General features: G+C 39.1%; 1 protein-coding gene across 6 annotated transcripts in view; it reads left to right on the forward strand.

Annotated features, from left to right (window-relative positions):
• Positions 1 to 15,671, forward strand: part of MTM1 (myotubularin 1) — a 104,367-nt gene extending 88,696 nt beyond the window's left edge. For 4 of the 6 annotated variants that reach the window (XM_055269276.2, XM_055269283.1, XM_055269274.2 and 1 more), the window contains 5 exons: positions 339 to 545; positions 2,163 to 2,255; positions 2,882 to 2,995; positions 5,969 to 6,145; positions 13,967 to 15,671. In XM_055269276.2, the coding sequence (XP_055125251.1) occupies positions 339 to 545; positions 2,163 to 2,255; positions 2,882 to 2,995; positions 5,969 to 6,145; positions 13,967 to 14,134 (759 nt within the window). In that variant the 3' untranslated portion in view covers positions 14,135 to 15,671. The remainder of the gene's footprint in view (positions 1 to 338; positions 546 to 2,162; positions 2,256 to 2,881; positions 2,996 to 5,968; positions 6,146 to 13,966) is intronic. The other 2 variants (XM_055269281.2, XM_055269275.2) reach the window with 1 other exon arrangement.
• The last annotated feature ends 983 nt before the right edge of the window (positions 15,672 to 16,654 follow it).

Here is a 16,654-nt window from a genome sequence, read left to right on the forward strand (position 1 = left end):
GGGAGGGATAGCATTAGGAGATATACCTAATGTAAATGACGAGTTAATGGGTGCAGCACACCAACATGGCACATGCATACATATGCGACAAACCTGCACGTTGTGCACATGTACCCTAGAACTTAAAGCATAATAAAAAAAAAAAGAAAAGAAAAGAAAACAAATGCAGTGTCTGTAGAGGACGATCAACAGATCCTGCAGCTCTTAGTGTTTCATTTTGATAAATCTTTGTTCTGGACATTAATATTTTAAAGCATGGCTTTTTCTAAGTTTAAAAACTATCAAATTTAAGCAGTATCTTATAGCTCCCTACTGACTCACATATTTTTCTTTGTCAGCTTGTTTTGACAGGAGCCATTCAAGTAGCAGACAAAGTTTCTTCGGGGAAGAGTTCAGTGCTTGTGCATTGCAGTGACGGATGGGACAGGACTGCTCAGCTGACATCCTTGGCCATGCTGATGTTGGATAGCTTCTATAGGAGCATTGAAGGGTTCGAAATATTGGTACAAAAAGAATGGATAAGTTTTGGGCATAAATTTGCATCTGTAAGTAAACAAAGCTAATTTCTAAAAACAGATCACTACCGTTCGGGATTTTAAAACTAGTTGTTAAGTTACATATTCAGTATTACAATGAAAATCTGAGGAGTGTAGTAAAAACTTTACGAGTTTGAAAATGCATGATGCCTTGGGTAGTGAAAGTTTTTTTTAAGAGATATGTTTATCCATCTGCACTGTTTGCAGTTTAACTTGAAAGTAATACAAAGCATCTTCATAGAAATGTTTACATTGAAATTTCATGAGAAAGAAGATAGACAGTTCTTTCTCAAATAATATAGCTATTAGAGTCAAATATATTTTATAGACTTTTAGTTGAGGCTTTTTATTTCTGATATGCATTTTTAAAATCATCGAGAGATGAATAAGTTCAAAAGAGCTATTATATAACATGATGACTGTAGTTAATATATTCTTGAACAGTGTTAAAAGAATGGATGTAAAGTTTTCTTACCACAAAAATGGTAACTGTGAGGTAATGTGTATGCTACACATTAAACAGTCAATATATATTTCTCTCTCAATTAAAAATAAAAATAAATAAAATTTTTTTAAAATAACCCCCCCAAGAAAATGTTTTTAATGAAATCATCAAAAGAACATACTAAAATTCATATTCCTAGGTCTTATTTCCAGATGCCCTTTGAATATGCATTTTGACCCAGCTCCCCAGTGATTCTCATGAAGGGGATCCGTAGGCTACCCTTTCAGAAACACTGCTATGTATCCTTTTAGCCTCCACCCAGGTTTCATAGTGTGAATAACATTTTCAAGTAGAAAGAATCATTGTGTTTTTGTTTTTGTTTGTTTGTTTGTTTTTGAGATGGAGTTTCGCCCTTGTTGCCCAAGCTGGAGTGCAATGGCGTGATCTCGGCTCACTGCAACTTCCACCTGTTCAAGCAATTCTCCTGCCTCAGCCTCCCAAGTAGCTGGGATTACAGGCATGCACCACCATGCCCAGCTAATTTTTTGTATTTTTAGTAGAAATGGGGTTTCACCATGTTAGCCAGGCTGGTCTCAAACTCTTGACCTCGTGATCCGCCCACCTCAGCCTCCCAAAATGCTGGGATTACAGGCATGAGCCACGGCACCCAGCCATAGAAATAATCATTGTTTAGTAAATGAATGTGAGATTTTTTTGGTTTTGTCTTGTTTTTAAGAGAGAAAGAACATTTAATTCTAATAATCATACCTTTTGGACATGATTTTAAGTCCTGAAACTTTAGGATTGTTCTCTTTGCGACTGAAAGAACTAGGTTGAGTGTATTGCTAACATACTATGTAGGATAATCGTGTCCATTCTATCTATAGCTGTTCAGGACTTGTACAAAATTCCGATTATATGAAATAATTGTAACAATCACCTAGGATGATGATTCTTTGGCAATTTTTATTGGTATTTTGCAGACGTTTATATACTTAATTTCCATTATTTTGAAACCTTACATTGCCTATGTTGCCATGGGAGTATATATTATTTCCTCTCTGAGAAACTTGGCATTTAGAAGGCACATTGCTGAATTGTATTGTCACATTTTGTGTCATATGCTTTCTCAGTTTTGTACCCATTAATTAAAACAAATTATCTTCATCAATTTGTTTCAGCGAATAGGTCATGGTGATAAAAACCACACCGATGCTGACCGTTCTCCTATTTTTCTCCAGTTTATTGACTGTGTGTGGCAAATGTCAAAACAGGTAAGGAATATGAGGGATGAAAATACATTCAATTTATTGTTTAAATTAAACATTTTAATATAATGATTGGGATTTGACCCCAAAATAATACAGGGTGGAGATAGAGATGAAGCAAGACTGGTCATGTGTGAATAATTGGAGAAGCCAGGTACATGAGTGTTCACTTTTTTATTCCTGCTACTATTGATATATCTGGGATTTTCCCTAATAAAGTTTTAAAAATTAAGTATTTAACTCTGATGTCTCTACTAGTGGAAGATCAGTGGAATTGACAATACCAAGTTGTCGTTTATATACATTTTACACTGACACTTATATATAGCTGTGTCTGCTATCTCATAATAGCTTAAATAACTAAACTACACTGTACCTGCAGGAGAAGCCAGAAAATCAGCCTGTTTATCTCATTTTCCTCTTTATTGATTTATTTAACACTTAAAGTGCTCGGTCCTATGTAAACTGCTAAAAAAAAGAACAACTGTGGTGTGTGTGCAGATTACAGCCTCTGCTGTCCTTCCTAGAGCCCTACAGTGTGGCAGCATTCGTTTACTTCTACAGTGTATCTTTCTAATTTTATAAAGTTTCAGTCCCAGTTTTTCATGCTTTGTTTGCTTGTTTTTGTTTAGTTCCCTACAGCTTTTGAATTCAATGAACAATTTTTGATTATAATTTTGGATCATCTGTATAGTTGCCGATTTGGTACTTTCTTATTCAACTGTGAATCTGCTCGAGAAAGACAGGTGAGTTAAAATGCTATTTTTTTTTTTTTTTGATACATTAGGCTTGCCAAAATGTATGTAGTCTGCCATGAAATATAAAAAAATATGATAGCTTGTAAGACACTGTCTTTGACCTCAAAGAGTAGGAATTACATTAAAGGTATGCATTTTGTGTTCTATAAAGGAATACCTGAGGCTGGGTAGCTTACAAAGAAAAGAGGTTTAATTGGCTCACAGTTCCACAGGCTGTACAAGAAGCATAGTGCCAGCATCTGCTTAGTTTCTGGTGAGAGCATCAGGCTGTTTCCACTCATGGCAGAAGGTGAAGGGGAGCCAGTGTGCAGAGATCATACGGTGGAAGAGGAAGCAAGAGAGAGGAGAGAGGGTGTCAGGCTCTTTGTAACAACCCAGCTCTCTAGGTAACTAATATAGAGTGACAACAAACACCTAAGAGAGAGCATCAATCTGTTCATGAGGGACATGTCCTCATGACCCAAACACCTCCCACTAGGCCCCACCTCCAAAATTGGGGATCAGATTTCTTTTTCTTTATTTTTTTGTTTGTTTGATGTTGTTGTTGTTGTTTGAGACAGGGTTTCACTGTCACCCAGGCTGGAGTACAGTGGCACAATCTTGGCTCACTGCAACCTCCACCTTCCTGGCTTAAGCAAGATTCTCCCACCTCAGCCTCCTGAGTAGCTGGGACCACAGGTGCACACCACCACAGCCAGCTAATTTTTGTATTTTTAGTAGAGATGGGGTTTTGCCATGTTACCCGGGCTGGTCTCGAACTCCTGAGCTCAAGTGCTCCACCCGCCTCACCCTCCCAAAGTGCTGGGATTACAGGTGTGAGCCACCGCGCCTAGCCTGGCGCTCAGATTTCAACATGAGGTTTGGAGAGAACAAATATTCAAACTATGACAGAGGTTCCCCCAAAAGTAAAAATATAGCTACCACATGATCCAGCACTCCCACTATTGGGTACATATCTAAAGGAAATGAAATCATCATGTCCAAGAGGTTATCTGCAATCTCATGTATATTGCAGCACTATTCACAGTAGCCAAGATATGGACTCAACCTGTGTCCATCAACAGATGAATAAAGAAAGCATACTACCTATATCCAGTAGACTACTACTCAGCCATAAAAAAGGACATCCTACCATTTGCAACAACATAAGTAAATCTGGAGGACATTGTGCCAAGCGAAATAAACCAGGCACAGAAAGACAAATACCACATGATTTCCCTTATGTGTGGAATCTAAGAAAACTTGAACCTATAGTAACAGAGAGTAGAAGGGTAGTTACCAGGGGCTAGGGAAGGAGTAAGGGAAAGACGAACATAGTGGTCAAAAGATACAAACCTTCAGTTATAAGTACTAAAGACCTAATGTGCAGTATGGTAATTATAGTTAATAATAATGTATATTTGAAATTTGCTAAAATAATAGATCTCAAGTGTTCTCACTGCAAAAAAAAATTGGTAACTATATGAGGTGACAAATGTTAATTAGCCTGATTGAGGTGATTATTTCATAATGTATACATACATCAAAACATCACATCATATACCTTAAATATATACAATTTTTATTTGTCAGTTGTAAATAATACTGAGGGAAAAACACAATTGTTTCTGGGAAAAGAGGTGAGAGAGAGCACTTTTTTTCATAACCTTGTCAAACTATTTGACTTTTTAAACTATGTGCATATATAAAAATAAAAACAGTAGCATGCAAATAAATACAATGTAGTATATAGATTTTGGCATCAAAAAGGTACAACTGAGGTTTTAGGTGGATTCAAAGAAAGGCAAAATTATGCTGTCATTATTCATGAAATGAAATAAATATGTTTAAGAAATTTATTTTTCTTTTGAGATGGAGTTTCGCTCTTGTCACCCAGTCCGGAGTGCAGTGGCGTGATCACGGCTCACTGCAACCTCTGCCCCCCGGGTTCAAGCAATTCTTCTGCCTCAGCCTCCCAAGTAGCTGGGACTACAGGCGCCTGCCACCACTCCCAGCTAATTTTTGTATTTTTAGTAGAGACGGGGCTTCAGCGTGTTGGTCAGGCTGGTCTCAAAACTCCTGACCTCAGGTGATCCGCCTGCCTCAGCCTCCCAAAGTGCTGGGATTACAGGCCATGAGTCACCGTACCCGGCCAAGAAATTTCTTTAGTCACTTATTTTGGGATGCTCTTTTTGGTTTCCAGTTTTAGCTTATTGCTCTTTTCTTATTAAAGTCATTACTAGGAAAAGTTTCAGATTCTACCTTTGGTAATTTTAATTCTTGTATTTTTATTTCCCTAGCTTTGGTGTTTTTTTTTTTTTCTTTCTCTCTCTAGTTTATGGTCAAAATTTTGTAAACGCCTGCAATAAAAAGCAATGAAAATGTGAATATCTTTATGAGATGGCAACACTAGGCTGAAAAGCTTAGACTTTGTGTAGTCAGTTATCCAGATGTTTTCAAAGATATGGATGTTGACATGATGTAGATTAAACATCTGGATGGTTGATTAAAATAACTGTGTCCAGATGCCTACTGTCAAGTAGACACAGATTAAGATTTCATAGTTCCAACAAATAGAAAAGTTTTAAAAGTCATTGGGATCTTATGATAATTTTTCTTTTCACTGAATTAAAAAGAGTATACCACCCATCTGTTCATAAATGTTTTACCTAGCCAGGAATACTCTGCTTTGGTCAGTGAATTGCATTTAATGGTGCAGTATCCTGCGCCCCTGTCTTCAGGCAGAAATAGTGGCTCTCAAGCTAGGCCATTACCTATGCAAATATCGATAAGTGGCTGCCAAGCACTCACTGGCCCATGAGGCTTTTTGAGCTATTATGGGGATAATGTAAATGTATGATTCAATTTGATGCTGAACTGTATTGCTACAGGCTGCAAAATGGTTTGTGGATTTATGTGTGTTTTTACTTAGGCTTTCCACTTTCTCTCTCTCTCTCTCTCTCTCTCTCTCTCTCTCTGTAGAAGGTTACAGAAAGAACTGTTTCTTTATGGTCACTGATAAACAGTAATAAAGAAAAATTCAAAAACCCCTTCTATACTAAAGAAATCAATCGAGTTTTATATCCAGTTGCCAGTATGCGTCACTTGGAACTCTGGGTGAATTACTACATTAGATGGAACCCCAGGATCAAGCAACAAGTAAGTGAAGTAGCACTGTTAAAAGATAGCAGTGTCAACCGCTTGCCTTAGATAATGTTATTTGGTATGGATTTTTTTTTAACAGCATGAAGAAAAATATCAGATTCTAAAAACACACTTATTGTTAAACTCAACCTTAATTTAAATTTTTTTAAATTACTAAACCATGTGTTTTGATGTTAAGCTGCAATTCTTCTGCCAATGTGATATAATTGTTTACTATAATGCAAGCTGATTTAAAGCTCTAGAAAATTTGAGTTTTCATAGCCAGAGATTTCCTTTTATCACTTGAAGTAGTTGTTCATTATATAGACATTGTTAGAAAATTCTTTACATTGACTAGACTTAGATGATCCTGTTAAGAAAATGTTTGCTACTCTCATTCAGGTGTTTGCACTAGGTCAGCTAACATCAGATTGCTTTTCACTGAGGGTATTTACTTCTAAAATAAAGATAATTACTCTGTCAATGGTAGTAAATTCAGCTGGCCATTTATCAAACAAAAATGGAAACAATGAGTTTGAAGTGAAAGACTCTACATTTTGTTAAAGACACACTTGGGCTTTCCATTCTCCCACCTCCACTCCATCCAAAATCAGAAGGAAAAACAGCCTGCAGTACTTCAGTTTATTGATTTGTTCTAAGCATTATAAATATTCAGTATTTGTGATGGTTCTTTGTAAAGGTTTGCACATTTTCCTGCAGTGTGGGTGGTCGACTACCTGTTCTCACAGTTCAGTCTTGCATAAGCACCAGCTTTAATGCCAGAAATAGGCTGGCCACAGCAGGGTCCCATAGCTGTGGCCTCTCTCTCAGATTGTTCATTCCTCTCAGGCAGTTGGCTGCATGCCAGTCTGTGCCCTGCCTCCTCACTGGAGAAGTGCCCATTTCAAGCTGGCACCCTCATTTCAAGGTCTGTGCTACTCGCGTGAAAGGCTTTTGCAATTTGGTAATGGTTGAAATGTGTATTCTTTTGGAAAGTGACAGATTCCAGGGCTTGAGAACATTCACTTGTTTAGTTTGGAATTTGAGAAGCACATGGGAGGAATTTATTTAACAGTAGTTCTAGCATTTTGGAATATCAAGTAAAGAATAAATAAGAATCCTTACAGAATTCTAACTGCTTTTACAAGAGATGTGTTCCTTATTAAAAAATATTTTATAGATGAGCACTGTGTTTGTCCTATGAAATAAGCCTTTTCCATATTTGTCAGGGCTTGTTTTTAAAATATTGGCAATGAGAAAGTACGGACAGTTTTTGTAGAAGTCCTGTAATCTCTTCTCATCCATTTGTACTTGGAGAAATACTTTAAATTCAAGGAATTTGGAGCAGTTCATTTCTGAATTCCTAAAGGTAATAATGATAATCGTGTGACAGGTCAAGTTTGAGGGTACATCATTAGAAGAACTTATTAGAATATATTTATCCCCCTTAGTCTCATAGATCTTGGCAAGATGGAACTGGCCTGGAGAGGAGTGCTCATTCTCTGGTAGGGGTTTTTACTTCGAGACAGGAATTGGCCTATATTATGATCTATTGGCATGAATTCAGAAAAGAAATAACTTATCCTTTCTATGTGGATTTTCTGAATGTGAAGGATCCTACACACATCTTTATCTCCCTAGGCACTTTGTGTTTTCATCTTCCAAATATTGAATGTTCTCATGCGTCAGGCACTAGGGGGATGCAGAGATTAAGAAGAAACGGTCTCTGCCCATGAGTAGCCCCCAAGCTGGTAGGGGCAGCCAGAAACATAAGCCAATGATTATAATGCACAGGGATAAGTGTAAGAATAAAAGTATGAATTAAGTACATTAGGTTTTCTTAAAGATCTGCTTATGTAGAACATTATGTCATACAGAAATAGATTAAATCGCATAGGACTTTTAAAAGTACATAATATAAACCTAAAATAATGTACTTAACCACTTAAAACTTAAATTGTTATTCAGTTGTGTGAGCCAGAAGGTATACAAACAATTACTGGCCACCTGTAGTATTCACAGCACTGTGGTGGTATACTATCAATGTGGAAAGACAGAAAAGAATACACAGCCTCGTAATGAGCTGTTAGCCTCAAAGAAGGCAGGATTAGTGTGCTTTTAAAAGCAAAAGCCACCAACCCTTGCTGTGACATAAAATCTCAGCAGAGTTTATGGAAAGACCAATGCTTACATTTGAAAAGCTATCAATAAGCAGATCTGGTACTTTTATTTAATACGAGGAAATTACTCAAGTCAAAAGCATAGTCACATTACAAACCTGAGTAGGAGTTTCGGCTGCCAGTGAGCATCATATGGTACTCCAGGAACCACTGCATTCCATGTAGCTGTTAATCAGGGTTACACTGGATGTACTGAAATTCTATATAGTGGTAACTGAAGGATGAGATTCAGGACAAATATTAGCAGGTTGACCTGTGCGGCATTTGTTTCAGTCATTTTTGATAGAAAAATTAAAAGGGATATGAATATGAAAATTGTTTGAAGCCTAAAATACTTCCATAATGAGCTGATTGCCTATCTGCTTTTCCATGGCAAGCTGGGACGTACTTTATAATTCATTTCCCAAGTGAGAAGTTGAGGTATAATATTTTGTCACTTGGCTTGAAGTTTTCATTTTTTGTTGTCTTTGTATTCTATCACAAATGGACTCTTCTCTTCTTTTACCTCCTCTCAGTGGTTTGTGTTTGTCTGTAGCCCAATAACTTCTGTATATTTTATACCCATTACTTGACTGAATTATCTTTTTATTTCTAACAGTTTTTCTGTTTACTCTCTTCAGTTTTCTGATGATACAGTCATGCCATCTGCAAAAATTACTGTTACCTGATTTCTTTTTCTTATCTAATTGCACATGCTCATTGTAATATTCAAGCTGATTCTAAATTATAATACTCATATTTCAAAGGGAGGTTTTAAAAATAGCCACAATTTGGGAGGAGAATATCAAGGAATAACCTGCCCTGCTGTATAGCAAGACTGATTTGGATCAGAGTAGAGCCCAGAAACAGACCTGCGTCGACGTGGAGACTTGGAATAGTAAGAAGGTGGAAATGTAACACATCCCTATGAGTGGAATGTTCAGTAAATGGTGCTGGGACTGGAAATAAAAGTTAACATGTCAAAACAGAACTCCTAATGTTTCCCCCAAAACCTCCTCCTCCTGCTGTCTTCCCCATTTCAGTTCGTGGTAGCGCCAGCCTAGTCGCCCTGGCCAGGAACCTTAGAGTCATCCTTGACACCTTTCTCTCCCACACCCCATGTCCAATCTGTCAGGAGAGCTTGTTGGGCTCCGCCTTCAAAACACATCTAGAGTCCAAGCACTTCTCACTGAGCCCCCACCACCACGCTGGTGTGTGCTGCCTGCCCTCTCCCGTGTGTGGCAGCGATAGCCTTCTAGCTGGACCCCCTAATGCTACCTTTACTTCTTTCCACTCTTCTCAGCATGGCAGCCAAAGCAGATCATGCCACTCGCCTGCTAGAAACTGGCCAGGTAGCTGTTCACCTCACCCAGAGTCAAGGCACAGGTCCTTACAATGGTCTCTGAAGCCTCGTGTGGCCCCCACCCCACCCCTTACCTCTGTGACCTCCTGGCATCCTCACCAACAACTCTTTCTCACATGCTCAGCTTCAGCCAGACTGGCCTCTGCTCTTCCTCAGGCACTCAGGTGTCCACTTGACGCCCTCCTTCATCTCCCTTAAGTCTTTCCCCAAAAGTCACCTCTTCAGTGCAGCTCACTCTGACCATCCAGTTTAGAGTGGAATCCTCTTACCCTGCTCTAGTCTTCTGTAGAATTGATCACGTTCAAACATTCTGTGAAACTCTCAGGATCGTTATGTTCGTTGTTTGTCCGTCTCCCCCTGCTAGAAGATAAAGGCCATAAAAATAGGTATTTGGGCCTCCTTTGTTCACTGGTGGATCCTGAGCACCTAGAACAGTGGCCCTCAGTTGAATTTTAAGAGAAAAATGGACAAAGGATATTAGCAAGCATCCCACAGCACTTACTGGGTGTTAGGCATTCTACCAAGTGTAATGCTGTATATGCATTTTTGAAAAACTTCCACTGCCAGGCCACATGTTAAAAGTCACAGTGATCATAGGGAGAATGGGATTAAGAGACTTCTGCAATCCTATGGGCCTTTGTAACCAGAGCACTAATGAAAGCAGCAATCCCAGTAGAAATGTGGGCACGGTTCCATCTCTCCTGCATTTGTACCTGGCTTTAGCTGATTCACGCCTTGGCTGCCTGTAGTGGGTAGAATGGTGTGTTCCCTAAAGGACAGCGACCCACAACCTGTGAATGTGACCATATTTGGAAAAAGGATCTTTGCAGTTGTAATTAAGTCTAGGATCTCAAGATGAGATCATCCTAGATTTAGGGTGGGTGGGCCCTAAATCCAGTGACAGATGTCCTCATAAGAGAAAGGAGGGGAAGATTTGAGACCCAGACATAGAGGAGAGAAGGCCATGTGAAAGCAGGCAGAGATTGCAGCGATGCTGCCATAAGCCAAGGAACACCTGGAGCCACTAGAAGCTGGAAGAGGTGAGAAAGAATTCTCCCCTAAAGCCTCCAGAGGGTGTATGGCCCTGCTGACACCCTAATTTGGGGCATCTGCCCTGCAGAACCATCAGAGAATAAATTTCTGTTGTTTTAAAAGCCACGCAAGTTTGTGTTAAAATTTTTAGGGCAACCACATGGCTCATGCTCCCTTCTCTAGGATATAGGTTCTAGAAAGTGTCTGCTTCTAATAGAGACCATTCTCCTGAACATTAAAAATTGGATCCAGGCCAGATACAGTGGCTCACATCTGCAATCTCTGCACTTTGGTAGGCTAAGGCAGGAGGATCACCTGAGCCCAGAAATTCGAGACCAGCCTAGGCAACATAGTGAGACCCCCCCTCCCTCTCTATAAAAAAAAAAAAATGTTTTAAGTTGCCAGGCATGGCAGTGCATGCTTGTAGTCCTAGCTACTTGGCCAGCTGAGGCAGGAGGATCGCCTGAGCCCAGGAGTTCGAGGTTACAGTGTTCAAGATTTTGCTGAGCTATGATGGCACTGCACTGCAGCCTGGCAACAAAGTGAGACCCTGTCTGTTTAAAAAAAAAAAAACAAAACATAATAAACCGCAGCATTCTTCATCAGTGCATTGTCTTCACAGGTTCCTTGTTGGTGCGCACAGCTTCAGCAAATAGTTCAACACAGTAGAAAGCAGGATGGTTCTGGAAACCACTACATGTGGAAGGCACTTCTGTAGACACTCGGCTTTTTTCTTTTTTTTTCTTTTTTTCTTCTAAAAAAAAAAGGTGGGGGGGATACATGTGCAGAACGTGCAGGTTTGTTACATAGGTATACGTGTGCCATGGTGGTTTGCTGCACCTATTGATCCATCCTCTAAGTTCCCTCCCTTCACCCCCCACTCCCCAACAGGCCCTGGTGTGTGTGCTCCCCTCTCTATGTCCATGTGTTCTCAATGTTCAGCTCCCACTTATGAGTGAGAACATGCAGTGTTTGGTTTTCTGTTGCTGTGTTAGTTTGATGAGGATGATGGCTTCCAGCTTCATCCATGTCCCTGCAAAGGACATGATCTCATTCCTTTTTATGGCTGCATAGTATTCTATGGTGTATATGTACCACATTTTCTTTATCCAGTCTATCACTGATGGGCATTTGGGTTGGTTCTGTGTCTTTGCTATTGTAAATAGTGCTGCAGTAAACATGTGTGCATGTGTCTTTATAGTAGAATGTCTTTATAGTAGAATGATTTATATTCTTTGGGTATAATGGGATTGCTGGGTCTAATGGTATTTCTGGTTCTAGATCCTTGAGGAATCTCTACACGGTCTTCCACAATGGTTGAACTAATTTACACTCCCACCAACAGTGTAAAAGTGTTCCTGTTTCTCCACAGCCTCGCCAGCATCTATCATTTCTTGACTTTTTAATAATCGCCATTCTGACTGGCATGAGATGGTATCTCATTGTGGTTTTGATTTGCGTTTCTCTGATGATCAGTGATGATGACCTTTTTTTCATACCTTTGTTGGCTGCATGTATGTCTTCTTTTGAGAAGTGTCTGTTCATATCCTTTGCCTATTTTCTGATGGGGTTATCTTTTTTTTTTGTAAATATGTTTAAGTTCCTTGTAGATTCTGGATATTAGACCTTTGTCAGATGAGTAGGTTGCAAAAATTTTCTCTTATTCTATAGATTGCCTGTTCATTCTGATGCTAGTTTCTTTTGCTGTGCAGAAGCTCTTTAGTTTCATTAGATCCCATTTGTCAATTTGGGCTTTTGTTGCAATTGTTTTTGGTGTTTTTGTCATGAAGTCTTTGCCCATGCCTATGTCCTGAATGGTATTGCCTAGGTTTTCTTCTAGGGTTTTCATGGTTTAGGGTTTTACATTAAGGTCTTCATATATTGCTTAAGCTTTCTAGAAAGTGCTTGCTCCTGATCCCTTCAAAACATTAACTTTCTGGAGTACTGTTCTGTTGTATATCTTGACCTGGGTGTGATTACCTAAATGTATACGTATGTCAAGATTCACTGAGCTGAACATCTGAAGATTTTGCACTGTGTGTGGTTTATATCTCAGTACAAAACTTTTAAAACTTAACATGCTGGGAGAATCACGTTATGCTCCAGCCTGACTTCTGCCTTTGTATCAACATCAATCCCTTGTTTACTCATCAGAGTAGTCACCATTGTAGCAAAACAGATGCTATTAACTCACTTCACTCACACAATGCCATGTGAGGGCTATGCTGTTTTGATTCCCATTTTACAGATAGGGAAATGGAGGCACACAGAAGGTGAGGGGGCAAACCCAGCATTCATACCCAAGGTGGAGCATAGCAGAGCCGCCATGGCTGTCAGCCATGTATTCAGATGGGCAATAAGCACATGAAAAGATGTTCTAGCAGAGCAATACAAACGAAAACTACCGTGACATACCATGTCACAGCCCTCAAATTGGAAAAAATAATAATAATTGTATGCTCCCAAGTTGTAGTGAGAATGCAGAACGATGGGAACTGCCAGGTATCACCAGCAGGAGCCTCTCTGCAGGCAATTTGGCAGCATCTGGTGAGGTTGAAAAGACCATATTCTACTTCTCAGCAGTTCCACCCCTAGGAAAATTCCTTAGAGAAACACTTGCATGTGGGCTTGAGGAGATGTGTACAAGGATACTCAGTCAGCATTGCACACACTACCGAGGAGCCCTGGAAATCACTCATTACCCATCAGCCTGGGAAGGGGTGGAGAAACTGGTTTACTCCTTCAATGCAACTTGACAAGGATGAAATTCAGAAAACATGTTGGGTCAAAATGTCAATTGATAAATACCAGATGGTACCAGTGATGTAAACTTTGATAAAACACAAAGTAATACTGTATTTTGTTGCTGGATACTCACAGGAAAAGTGTCACAAATCTGCACAAAAAGGAAGGTCACATGGCAACTTGAGAAGAGTTGTCCCTCAGAGTGAAAAAGGACAGTGGGCCTGGGACAGGCAACACAGGAGACTGGAGCTGTGTCTGTCTAGGCTGATAAATTTTAAAAGATGGTGACACGTGTGAGGAAATGTGTACATTAGGTATTTCTTGGTGAACAAATACTTAGTACTTGGGTGTTTAGTACTCTGTGTTGTACTTTCCTGTATGTGTCAATGAGGCAGTAGTTAAGGAAAGTATGTATTACGGTAAACTTTGAGTAAAGGGCTTATTTACAAATCAGCAGTCACAGCAGATAGGTGGAACACGTGAGTTCTCGTGACGTGCCTGGCGTAAAGTGTAACTCAAGTCTCTGGTTCTCTCCAGCAGCCGAATCCAGTGGAGCAGCGTTACATGGAGCTCTTAGCCTTACGCGACGAATACATAAAGCGGCTTGAGGAACTGCAGCTCGCCAACTCTGCCAAGCTTTCTGATCCCCCGACTTCACCTTCCAGTCCTTCGCAAATGATGCCCCATGTGCAAACTCACTTCTGAGGGGAACCCTGGCACTGCATTAGAGCTCGAAATAAAGGCGATAGCTGACTTTCATTTGGGGCATTTGTAAAAAGTAGATTAAAATATTTGCCTCCATGTAGAACTTGAACTAACATAATCTTAAACTCTTGAATATGTGCCTTCTAGAATACATATTACAAGAAAACTACAGGGTCCACACGGCAATCAGAAGAAAGGAGCTGAGATGAGGTTTTGGAAAACCTGACACCTTTAAAAAGCGGTTTTTGAAAGACAAAATTTAGATTTAATTTATGTCTTGAGAAATACTATATATACAATATATATTTTGTGGGCTTAATTGAAACAACATTATTTTTAAATGAAAGGGGAAATATGTTCATGGAATGGATTTTCCTGAAGCTGCTTAGCAGTTGCTTTGGATTATCTAAAATGAATCCAAATGTGAAAGATGCATGTTACTGCCAAAACCAAATTGAGCTCAGCTTCCTAGGCATTACCCAAAAGCAAGGTGTTTAAGTAATTGCCAGCGTTTATACCGTCATAAGTGGTGACTTAAGGAGAAATAGCTGTATAGATGAGTTTTTCATTATTTGGAAATTTAGGGGTAGAAAATGTTTTCCCCTAATTTTCCAGAGAAGCCTATTTTTATATTTTTAAAAAACTGACAGGGCCCAGTTAAATATGATTTGCTTTTTTAAAATTTGCCAGCTTTATTTTCTAAATTCTTTCATGAGCTTGCCTAAAATTCGGAATGGTTTTCGGGTTGTGGCAAACCCCAAAGAGAGCACTGTCCAAGGATGTCGGGAGCATCCTGCTGCTTAGGGGGATGTTTGTGCAAATGTTGCTCTAGTCAGTCCAGCTCATCTGCCACAATGTAGGGCTACCGCCTTGGATGCATGAGCTACTGCTAGAGCATCATCCTTAGAAATCAATGCCCCAGATGTACATGTGTTGAGCGTATTCTTGAAAGTATTGTGTTTATGCATTTCAATTTCAATGGTGTTGGCTTCCCCTCCCCACCCCACGCGTGCATAAAAACTGGTTCTACAAATTTTTACTTGAAGTACCAGGCCGTTTGCTTTTTCAGGTTGTTTTGTTTTATAGTATTAAGTGAAATTTTAAATGCACAGTTCTATTTGCTATCTGAACTAATTCATTTATTAAGTATATTTGTAAAAGCTAAGGCTCGAGTTAAAACAAGTGTTTTACAATGATTTGTAAGGGACTATTTATAACTAATATGGTTTTGTTTTCAATGAATTAAGAAAGATTAAATATATCTTTGTAAATTATTTTATGTCATAGTTTAATTGGTCTACCAAGTAAGACATCTCAAATACAGTAGTATAATGTATGAATTTTGTAAGTATAAGAAATTTTATTAGACATTCTCTTTTTGTAAATGCTGTAAATATTTCATAAGTTAACAAAGTGTCACTCCATAAAAAGAAAGCTAATACTAATAGCCTAAAAGATTTTGTGAAATTTCTTGAAAACTTTTTCATGGCAATAGTGACTAAAGACCTGCTGTAATAAATGTGTAGCTGAAGCCTAACACCGTTTTCAGGGCTGTGAGTGTGTATGTGCTGGAAGTGTGCATGGTGGCCATCTGATTTCTTTGCCCGGGTCTGCTTCATGTACTTTTTATCTCACCGGCAACCTTGCAGGGCTCTCCCAAAATTTCAGCAAGATTGGGCATTTAAGTGTATTAAACAGTGCAGATTTTAAGAGTCACAGCTGTCTGTGAGGATGGCTTTTGCAAAAGTGAACGTGCAAAACTTCAGGCTCTGAATAGGGAACACAGCAGTTGATAGTAAGGGATGCGAAGGTACTGGTTAAATAAGCCATAGTTGACGTCTCGTTAGGTAAGAATTTTTAAAATTGTTCAAACAATATTGCCAGTTGGAGATTATGTCGTTTACATATGTACGTTCTAAGAATCCTGAATAGTTATAGCAGTCAACTAAAATTGACCATTTTTTGGCAATCAGAATAGATCACGTCCAACAGAGCTTAAAGAAAAAAAATCAGAATGGGACTCTTAAATGACTAAGTGTATCTTTCATAACGACGAGTATTTGAAGTGCTTTGTGAAGTCCTTCCTCAGACACTGCCTCATTGAACCCTCACTAGGACCTTATGAGCTAGAGGGCATTCTGTTACCCCTATTTCTCGACTGAGGAGAATGCTGTTGTTCCAGGTGTCCACTGACATGCCCCACGTCCTACAGCACCACCACAAGTTCATACTGGTGTTAGCCTGAAGTCTACATTTGAGTTCCCACTGAGTGGCCTGAGCTCTGCCTTCTTCATTGAAACTGAAAGAACCTCTCTTCCTGGGACAATTCTTCAAATAATTTGGAATCATATATTTTTTATTATAGGTTTTGTTTCTAAATATAGTCATAACACTTTCTGACCTGTTTTTGATAATGCAGCAAAGCTTATCCTTTTGCTTTTTTGGAGGGAATAATATTCAAAAAGTCTCAGAATAAGCTGAATAGTATCTTATCACTTGCATAATGCAGATCTATGGTGT

The sequence above is a fragment of the Symphalangus syndactylus genome, chromosome X (assembly GCF_028878055.3).
Source record: "Symphalangus syndactylus isolate Jambi chromosome X, NHGRI_mSymSyn1-v2.1_pri, whole genome shotgun sequence".
In the NCBI taxonomy this organism is placed as follows: domain Eukaryota; kingdom Metazoa; phylum Chordata; class Mammalia; order Primates; family Hylobatidae; genus Symphalangus; species Symphalangus syndactylus.